A 10,488-nucleotide genomic window follows, 5' to 3' on the forward strand; every position below is an offset into this window, starting at 1 on the left:
TTGCTATTATAATTAAACACTCACCCTATTTTTCAAAAGCCACTTAGCCAGATCAAATCTGTATGAAAAAGGCCCTTGACCACGAAGTTTATACTTCCCTGTTTCTAAAAATGTAAGCTTCTAGAAATTTATAGAAATGCATTTATGTCTATTAACTTAACTTGGAGCTGTTGGATATTTGGTCTTTCTTCAGAACTGTTGATGTGAAGATGGAAGCCCCAGCACTTGAATTAATAATACGTGGTGCCATGATGTGTATTGCGCTGATTCTTAGTATCTATTCTATGCATGTGTGAAAGCGAACCACATAAAAGCAGAATTTAGGCATTCCTGCCGAAAGGAAGTGAATTGAAAGGAAGAGAAGCAGAGCTTCTGCAAGGAGAAAATTGTCCTATCTCTTAGCCAGTGTCAGAATGTGGAAATGTTTATAAAATGCTCATTAAAAGAAAAAAGGATCGCGAGATAGAAACAAAATCTGGTGCACAAGTTTACACTAGGGAGATAAGAAAGGCTAGGCCCCTATAGGGGATTTCGTTATCCAATTACTGCAACCTGACTTTTGGGGGGAGAGGAAGAGTGGTGGGGGGGAGGGGGAGAGAGGCGAAGAGTTTCCAAACTTGTCTCCAGTGACACGAGACATTAACGCTCCACAAGATAAAACTGCCACTTAGAGCCCAGGAGAGCTAAACCTTCCTGGGTTGGCCTGGGGGCTTGAGCAGAGTCATGGGTTCTCTGGCCCTGCAGCTGTGCGCTCTCTTCTGCCTGGTGGCTCACTCGGTTTCTGGCAGCCCCATCATGAGCCTGGAGCAGTCGCCTCTGGAAGAAGATATGCCCCTCTTCGACGATGTCTTCTCAGAGCAAGATGGTGTCGACTTTAATACATTGCTGCAGAGCATGAAAAATGAATTTCTCAAGACACTGAACCTATCTGACATCCCTTCGCAGGATTCGGCCAAGGTGGACCCACCCGAGTACATGTTGGAACTCTACAACAAATTCGCAACAGATCGGACCTCCATGCCATCGGCCAACATCATTAGGAGTTTCAAGAATGAAGGTAAGTTTACATTTTATTGATGAATTTGGCTTGGATTTTTTCAAGGAGTGAGAAGTTAATTTACAACTCATGGAAATAACATAGATAAGGGTGAATACATCTATGTAAGGGTGTATGTACACAGATACTCAAAAACAATGCACATTTTGGTCTATACCATTTTCATGGTCATTTCCCAAATGTTATTAAAAGGTACTAAAGAATATCTTTTAATTCAAAGTCATAAAGTGTCTACCATTTTGACATCATAATTTGGTCTTTAAAATTTTTTAATTTGAACCGCAAGTAATACAAGAAATTAATGTTGGGTTACTACTATACCTTTGTCTGTTATTTTCCAGGTAGGTCTCAGTTTCCCTTTGTCTTTTAATTGACTAAAAAAATCTGTCAACTTCTACTTAGAATGAAAATAGACAAAACCCCAAAATCGTGACTTGTGCTTCACTCAAACTTTGAATGTGTTTCCATTTCCTGACCTTATTTAAGAAATATTCAGACAGGATGAAAACTTATATAAAAGAACTGTTGTGTGTATGTGACGTGTACATCCTTAAATTACTGTTTATAATGTCCAGGACGTATGCATGGCCCAGTTAATGATCCAGCTTATTTCAGTGTCTTTATGAATAGCAATGTGCAAGCTTTAAATATCAGCAGGAAAATGATGTTAGCTCCCTCAGCTTTATTCAATGACTAAATGTAATGACCTAGCAAGTTAATCTTTTATTTAATATGGTGCTAGTAGGCCAAAATATATATTTTTTCCTAATATGCATGGTAAAAGATATGGATCCAAAGAAATGAATTCTTTAATATTTACCATTGTCATTAACAGGGTACAAAAGAGGGTTTTGATTGATGTTGACCAGCTGTTCTTAAAAGCAGAAAGGTGGTAGCAAAGAAATAGCTTGGGATTTGGAATTTTGAGGCAGGATTGACTTAGTGGTTGTGGATAATTAGCTTAATTTCTCTGAACCTGTTTTCTCATCTGTAAATTGGGGATAATATACCTACGTGACACAACTGAGAGATTTCAAAGAGGTTATGAGTAAGAAAGCATTGCATTTACTATGAATTGCTGAACAAACATTAGTTATTACTAAGGAATTCCTTAAATTCTAGGCATTAGAGGAAATGTGGAGTGGGTACTGATCAGTCCTGAAGATACCATTTGCCTTTAAAATTTAGATAACTGCCAAAATTTTAGGTATTCAGTAACACATTGGAAATGTTACTCAGTAACATTTAGTAACATAATGGAAATGGCAAACTGAAATTACAGATTCCTTTTGGGGGTGAGTCTGAACTGAAAATAAATGGCCTCCTTCCAAGGGAACCCTTCCTAGCACTTCTGAGCACTGAGCCCTGGGTGCCTGGTTCGGAGCATAGGTGGGAAAATGTTCACATACCCCGGGAAAACAGGAGTTTTTTTAGTTCTCACTTCTCCCATGGAGGATTTGCATGATGCAGGTCAGGAAGTGCAGTTTACAGATGGTCTTTTTTTTTTTTTAAGATTTTATCCATTTATTTGACAGAGAGACACAGCAAGAGAGGGAACACACGCAGGGTGAGTGGGAGAGGGAGAAGCAGGCTTCCCACTGAGCAGGGAGCCCGATGCGGGGCTCGATCCCAGGACCCTGGGACCATGACCGGAGTCAAAGGCAGACGCTTAACGACTGAGCCACCCAGGTGCCTCCAGGGGGTCTTAATACCGGAGACCAGTGAAAGCGGGAGCGTATCTGTCTGTGCCCACCCGGCTGCCCGCATCTCTGCTGCTCTGCGGGTGGAATGCGCAGCCCCGACGACATGAATCCTGCACCAGGCTGACTCTAATGGTTGTTCCTGTCTCTCTTTTGACTCTTTGGGTCTGCACAGTGCAGCTGCCTTGGAGACAATTACCAAGCCCGCCCTGCCCCCCCAAACCAAAACCAAAAAAACCCCTCCTCCAAATCTAACTGATCAGGGGAAAACAAATGCACCTCTAAAGTAGAAAAACCATGACTTCAATTCCTACCACTTCTGACCTCACTTTGTCATCTTGGGGAAGTCAGTCCTCCGCATTGAAGTTTGATTTCTTCTGGTGTAAAACGAACACAATAGCAATAAATGGTCATTGTAGGAACTAAATCAAAGTGTTTGCAAAACACTGGCACATTTAAATATGCTCAACTAACATCAGTTCCCTTGCCTAGAACACAACACCTCCGTATACTACTTTGTATATTTGCACGGTGAACTTATTTTTTTAACAACTTTATTGATGTATAATTGACATACAATAACCTGCATATATTTGAAGTGTATAATTTGACAGGTTTTGGCATATATAAACATCCACTGAAACCATTACCACTATCAAGATAGTGAACATATTCATCATCACCAGAAGTCTCCTTGTGCTTCTTTGTAATTAATTCCTTCCTCCCACTACCATGAGCTTTTATTTTGCACTTTTCTCATGGACGGAGCAACCAGTCTACTCCCCCACTTTTGGTCTTCTCATGCTCCCTGTCCTACGAGAGTCAAGTCTCTTTTTTCTTATAAGAGGGGTCAACTCCCAAGTTACTTGATGTATTAAGGACCTATGCCATGCCCATAAATCAATTTGATTTGATGTCCAGAATCAGCAACTAGTTAATATTTTGGAAACATTGCCTCTGTTTAAGGTATCGTGGTAGCTCGGGGGCATAGAAGGAGTTTAAGCTGGGCTTCCTGCCAGCATGATGACAATCTGGTTGGGAAGACCCATTCATAAAAAGAAAACTGAAATGGCAAAGCTCAAAGGAGAGATATAGAGAGTAAATATTGGAATCACTAAATTCTACACCTGAAACCAATATTACACTATATGTTAACTAACTAGAATTTAAATAAAAACTTAAAAAAAAAGAGTAAATATTCAAGTGACCCAGAAGGCAGTAAACTTCTAGATAGGGAGGTGAAGAAGGGAAAGTCCCACAAGGAGGGGTCACAGCTAGAGAGGGGGAGGGGAGGCGAGAAGGCTTTCTAAGAGTCAGAAGCACATCTCCAGAGGTGTGGTGTACAGTAAGGCAAAGGAGTGTTTTGGCAAATGGTGAAGATATCTGTCTACCCTAACTAGGCGGGTTTACAGTTTCTTGAACCTTTCTACAAATATCAATTGTTCAATTACAATGTTCCATGCACTGTAGGGGATGAATGGGAACTATGACTAGATCAAGAGGGTAAGGCCTGGTTATAGCTAGTTTTAAGGGTCATGCTAGTGTTTCAATTCATCTCATTGGCCAGTATTTCCCACTGGCAGAGTATGAGATGATTTTAAGTGGTACCCTTCACAGAGAAACCTACGAATCATGTGAAATAATTATATATTTTCATTAATGTGGATCAGAAAAAAAATCCACATGACAATCACCTCAATGCCCTCATTTCATGAATGTTGTTGCTTAGGACAGGCCTAAAAGAGATAGTAAGTATAAAAATAATCATATAAAGAAAAATATTAAAGAGTACAATCTGGAACAGGGACCCTACTAAAATAATGAGTCGGGCATACAGTTGGGAAAACACTGCCAAAGATGACAAAGAACCCCTCAATTGGTGGTCTTTAGCACTCTGGTGTCATGGAACCCTTTGATGGATGACAAAAGCCTTCAGGGATATTTTGTAGTCATGTATTACCAGGGGCAAGTATACAAGAGCTTTGGGCTCCTATAAAATTCTCAGATAGGAAGTCAACATGATAATATCTGGAGGTGTGCTTCTGAGACTAAAGGACCTGTAACAATTTATTTCATAAACATTCTGAGTGATTCTTATGTGCCAAACTCCATGCCAGTCACTAAGGGTACAAGACTAAAGCAACCAATCTATCCCAAGGTTCGTTTTCTCCCATTCCTCCTTGTTGAAGACCACACACCCAAAATTCAACTGCTGTGACCCCCTTGGTTTATGGCTATTTTGTTGACCTTGTCAGACTTTGGTGTCTAGAGAAGGAGTCAGCAAACTCTTTGTGTAAAGGGCCAGACAGATGGTAAATATTTTAGGTTTTGTGGGCCATGTGCTGTCGCAGCTCTGACATTGTATTGCAACAGTAGCCATTGACAATACAGAAATAAATGGGCCACACTGTGCTCCCCTGATCCTTTATTTCCAGAAATAGGAAGCAGGCCCAATATGGCCCACGGGCTATAGTTTACCAACCTCCGATCTACGTGGAGGTCTTTTAGGAAGACCAGGGCTCAGCCAACCATGTGGGGAATCTTCACCTATTATGAATGCAAATATGAATGCAAAGATGAGCCACGAAGTGCTCATCCCTGAAAAGCTTCCAAAAAAGAACAACCACCCCATGTTCCATTGATGGCTCTTTACTGGTTAGGAAAATTGGGGGCTTGCCTGCACAATCTCCAGGGTCCCTCCCAGCTCTGTAATTCTGTGGCCGATAAGCTATGCAAGCAAGGCTGAGAGAGTGTTCTCCCATTCATTAGGCAGCCACTTTCTGTCTTAATCTTGGCAGCTTAAGTCAGTTTAGCATTCTACCATTGACCTTTCAGTATTTTCTGTCGGAGAAATCTCACATTGTGTTTGTTTTCATTGATCGTCCCCCTCATTCCTCTGTATCAAGCTTCCCGCACAGATAGGCCCTCTTATTGCATAAATAAGCATCTGTTTTCCTCTGTGACATACTACAAATCTGATTTTTGTTTTTCAGATCTGTTTTCCCAGCCAGCCAGTTTTAACGGGCTCCGAAAATACCCTCTCCTCTTCAATGTGTCCATTCCTCACCATGAAGAGGTTATCATGGCCGAACTCAGGTTGTACACACTGGTGCAAAGAGATCGCATGATATACGATGGAGTAGACCGGAAAATTACCATTTTTGAGGTACTTGAGAGCAGAGGGGACATTGAGGGTGAAAGAAGCATGCTGGTCTTGGTGTCGGGGGAGATCTATGGAACCAACAGCGAGTGGGAGACTTTTGATGTCACCGATGCCATTAGACGGTGGCAAAAATCAGGCTCATCCACCCACCAGCTGGAGGTCCACATCGAGAGCAGACACGACGGAGCCGAGGATGCTAGCAGGGGACAATTGGAAATAGACACCAGTGCCCGGAATAAGCATGTCCCCTTGCTTGTCGTGTTTTCTGATGACCAGAGCAGCGAGAAGGAGCGGAAGGAGGAACTGAATGAAATGATCGCCCATGAGCAACTACTGGAGTTTGACCACTTGGGCCTGGACGGTTATTCCAGTGGGCCAGGAGAAGAAGCTTTGTTGCAGATGAGGTCAAACATCATCTATGACTCCACTGCCCGCATCAGAAGGAACGCTAAAGGAAACTACTGTAAGAGGACCCCGCTCTACATTGACTTCAAGGAGATTGGCTGGGACTCTTGGATCATCGCCCCACCTGGATACGAAGCCTACGAATGCCGTGGGGTTTGCAACTACCCCCTGGCAGAGCATCTCACACCCACAAAGCATGCAATTATCCAGGCCTTGGTCCACCTCAAGAATTCCCAAAAGGCTTCCAAAGCCTGCTGTGTGCCCACCAAGCTAGAGCCCATCTCCATCCTCTATTTAGACAAGGGCGTCGTCACCTACAAGTTCAAATATGAAGGCATGGCAGTCTCCGAATGCGGCTGTAGATAGAAGAGGAGTCCTGTGCTTATTTAATAACTGTAAATGTGTATATTTTGTGTTCCTATTTAATGAGATTATTTAATAAGAGTGTACAGATCATAGAGGCTTGCTGCCTTAGGGAAATGGGCAGGTCAGTTTGTTGTACGAAATGCATATTTTGCTAATACAGTCTCATCCCTTCCAATCTGTTTTTCTTTGGACTTGCCATTTCCTGGCAATGCCATTTCCAATAGCAAGGGGCAAGCCCCCCTAATTGTCCTCTAGGTCAGTTTGAAAACAACAAGCCCCAAGCAGAAAGAGCGTGTCAGATGGTAGATATTTGTGTATGTATATGTGTACATAGATAAACTCATAAAGCTCTTTCGGTTCTATAGAGGTGGATTATACTCACACGTGTGCATGACTCAATCAAATGTGTATATATTAAAAACCAATGGTACGTTCTCAGTCAACTCTTCTCTGAGTAGGATTTATGTCAAGATAATGAGCACCAAGAATTTCACCCACCTAGGAAGCATTACATTTCCCAAATACTGTTGGATATGTAGGTGTAGCATTTATCAGTTGAGTTTGTGCCATTGCTCAGAGCAGCAGGACCAGGTAAAGGATGCTGCATGTTTGAGGGGAGGGGTTATTTAATACAGAAACCAGATGGTTTCCAGAGGCAGTGGCCTGAAGCTACCATAGCAAAGGATGAGCCCACGGAGCACCACTGCGCTCTAGAGGGCAGCACCTGGTCAAGAAAAGAAAACAGAGGGGCCTTCAGGACGTTCCTGAGATAATAGGATCGCAAGGCCTGGTGTGTTGGCCTTCACCGCTGCAGAGGGTAGAGGAGGTGGGGAGGGCACTCGCAGGGGAGGAGGGGAAAGGATACAGATGCTATCCTAGGATGCGTGTGTAAAATTGTAAACAGTTTTAACTGCAGAATTAAATCTTTTGGACAAAATAAAATTACCCGAGACCAAGAGGAGGAAAATCAGAAGGGATCTGTCTGTTGGACTCTTCTTAATATTTTGCTTCAATTCTTCATATTTTTCCCTCGCCTCTGCAGCTCTGCTTTTGCTTCTTTCCACCTCTCTCTTCCCCTCTTTCTCTCTTGCCCCAGTGCCTCGTATTCTTCTCTCACTCCTGTGTTCCCTGTCTTCACTGGCCTTCATTGCCCTTGCTGTGGGTTGGGAGGGGACACCCGAAAGCATTTGCTGTCACGGTGAGTGGAGTTAGTGCTCTAATGTCTAGATTTCCTCCCAATATTTAATTTGATTTTATTCTGGTAAGATTCTTTATGAAATGTTTTGTTCATGAAGAACACTTAAGTATAAGAGAAAAAAAAAACCAAACCAGGGTCTAAAAGGATACTTCTAAATAAATGAATTAATAAATAGACACACACGCAAATGACTCCAAAGCTAAGCCTGAATTTTGAAATCAAGTTTGCCCCATGGGAGGCTTCCCAGTCCTCCCATTCTGCAGCAGTCTTTCCAGTTTGGAACTGACCAGGACTAAGGGACTGGGAAGCATTCTTGATGAGGATGGTCTAATGGGTTTGCCGGCAGTTGGTTAGTTGGAAGGACATGGAGACTCTGGCTCTGATCTTAGCTCTGATCTTAGCAGCCCCCAGCACCACCATCGATGCAAGATCATGGGCTTTGTGCGGGAAGAACCAGAGCAGTGCAGTTCTCAAACTGTTTTTGACTCCTCCAGGCATCTGACACTGATGGTTCACACTTCTAGGAATGCAGTTTCCAGTACATTGTCCCCCATTCACCCCGTTGAATGCTTCCTTAAGAAGTCCTGCATTTTTTTTTACCCTGGGAAACCATCAGCTTCCTTTTCACAAACCTCTTGGGGTTATAAACTCATATTGCACTAGAAAATAGAGGTAAGGGAAGCTATTTTGAAGGACATTTTGCCCAATTTGGGCATCTGCTCTGTACATCCACTGTCCACTGATGTCCAGAGGGCAGATCCTGGGAATTCACTGCCCCACAAAAGTGCAGTTTTGACCATCAGTGAATATACAGTGATTGACAATTTGAGATGGCCACACAACTCAGAATCATTCATTTATGAAAGAGCCTCCATATAAAATGGTGTGCATGAGTGCATGAGTGTGTGTGTGTGTGTGTGTGTGTGTGTGTGTGTAACAGCCTTTGGATAGCCACACTTAGAGCCCTCAGTGGGGTGTGGTGCATCCTTTATATCCATGGGACACACTGTGTACTCAGTTACTCTACGGTAGTGCTTCTCCTTTCTAAAGGACACTGTCTATAATAGACATAAAGTAAAACCTCAGCTGAGCAGGATAGTTCTGGTTAGATAAAAATCAAGCAAAATCTTCTTTCTGTATAAAATATATATGACACTGATGTGCTGGTAAATGCTTTAGGGCCAGTCCTCTTGATGTGTAGATTTCAATGGTGTAAATACTCTCACCAGAGCCTCTTTCAGGCTACCCATGTGATATCAAGCGGCTTGCAAAATTCCTGAAAACGGAGCAGGCTGCTCTCAGGAGACATGTGGGCAGGGCCTGGCACCCGCTGTTATTAGCACGCTGATGTTAGGACACTAGGATGTGCCGGACCCTGCTTTCTGCGTGCTCCCTGCCGACACGGCCAGGTTTTGGGGAAAACCTTGTGGCAAGCGTTTATAATCACTCTTCTGTTAAAGACATGTGAACATCTAGGCTGTCAGTGGTTAGGCTGCGTATCCCAGATGTTTGTCCTTAGACTACAGGCCAGACATAAACATGCATTTCTATGATTGGTTTCCTAGCTAGGGAAAAAGAGTACCGAAAGCCACGTATTGGTTCTCCAAATGTTGCTAGTTGCATTTTTTTCATCAAGAAATGCAAAGCCATAAACCATAAATAGGAAACCCCCCCTGCCCAAATCAGGCGCCTTGCAGCATGTCTGCACCTCTCCTCCATCACTGCATTAACACGAAGCCATGAAATTGTCAGATCCTTAGGAAGTAGGAGTCACTAAATGTCCTCTCTGGTCGTAGACCTTGGCTGCATGCCACACCAGTCTTTTTTACTCTTTTATGGAAGAATTATCATCACTGAAGTTGATACACCTAAATGACTCTCGAGAAGGAGTGTAGCAGAGGGACTTTGACAGCCAACAAACAAAATATTCATGTAAAAGTTTCTAGGCTTCTTAACTATTTATTGATGGATATATTTATTTTTGTAATATAGTGTAGAATATCAAATATTTTATTATTAATGTCTGTGACTCCCTCTTGGATAGAACAGTGCTTTTCAAATAATGCCTTCCTCAGAGTACGGCTCCTTTACAATTTATGGCCTGTATTTTCATCTGCCTTTTTGCACCAAAATTTCCTGTTACTTTAAGAGGACTTGCAATAAGCTTGCCATCACTTTGTATATTTGTGTCTTGCAGGCATGCTGTGAGCCCCGAGGCGTATTTACTCATTTGTAAATAGTATAGTTTTAACTGGATACTGTAGTTTTAACTGAAGTGTAGGCGTTCCAGAAAACATTTAACCAATACGTTGTCATTTTTCCATGAGAGGCGAATATTGTCAGGCTGTGAGGGGCTGTGATTGCGGGTCAGTGAGTGGAGGCAGAGTTTAATTGGGCTTTTCATTCCCCAGACTAGGTGCTTCCTCCTGATTGTATCCGTTACCTTCACTGACCACCAATTCAGAGACCCACTTGGACAAATCCATTTGTCACTAGACCAATTACTCTATAAATATAAAAAAAAAAGTTGATTTAGGGATTCCCAAGGGAGTCAGCCTCAAAATGCGTAATTTCTTTCCCTGTGTGTAATTTTTGGCCC

The 10,488-nt window shown here is 42.5% G+C and overlaps 1 protein-coding gene across 1 annotated transcript; it reads left to right on the plus strand.

Moving 5' to 3' along the window:
- Window positions 1-641: 641 nt before the first annotated feature.
- BMP10 (bone morphogenetic protein 10) lies at window positions 642-7,179 on the plus strand. The gene is made up of 2 exons (XM_032411162.1): window positions 642-1,057; window positions 5,751-7,179. Exons 1-2 carry the CDS (start codon window positions 724-726, stop codon window positions 6,689-6,691), a joined length of 1,275 nt encoding a protein of 424 aa, XP_032267053.1. The 5' UTR covers window positions 642-723; the 3' UTR covers window positions 6,692-7,179.
- The last annotated feature ends 3,309 nt before the right edge of the window (window positions 7,180-10,488 follow it).

Source organism: Phoca vitulina, unplaced genomic scaffold, assembly GCF_004348235.1.
Source record: "Phoca vitulina isolate PV1807 unplaced genomic scaffold, GSC_HSeal_1.0 scaffold12, whole genome shotgun sequence".
In the NCBI taxonomy this organism is placed as follows: domain Eukaryota; kingdom Metazoa; phylum Chordata; class Mammalia; order Carnivora; family Phocidae; genus Phoca; species Phoca vitulina.

Coding starts and splice junctions, on each gene's coding strand:
- BMP10 (XM_032411162.1), top strand. CDS start 724: ATGGGTTCTCTGGCCCTGCAGCTGTGCGCTCTCTTCTGCCTGGTGGCT. Junction 1,058..5,750: donor TAGGAGTTTCAAGAATGAAG/GTAAGTTTACAT, acceptor TTTGTTTTTCAG/ATCTGTTTTCCCAGCCAGCC.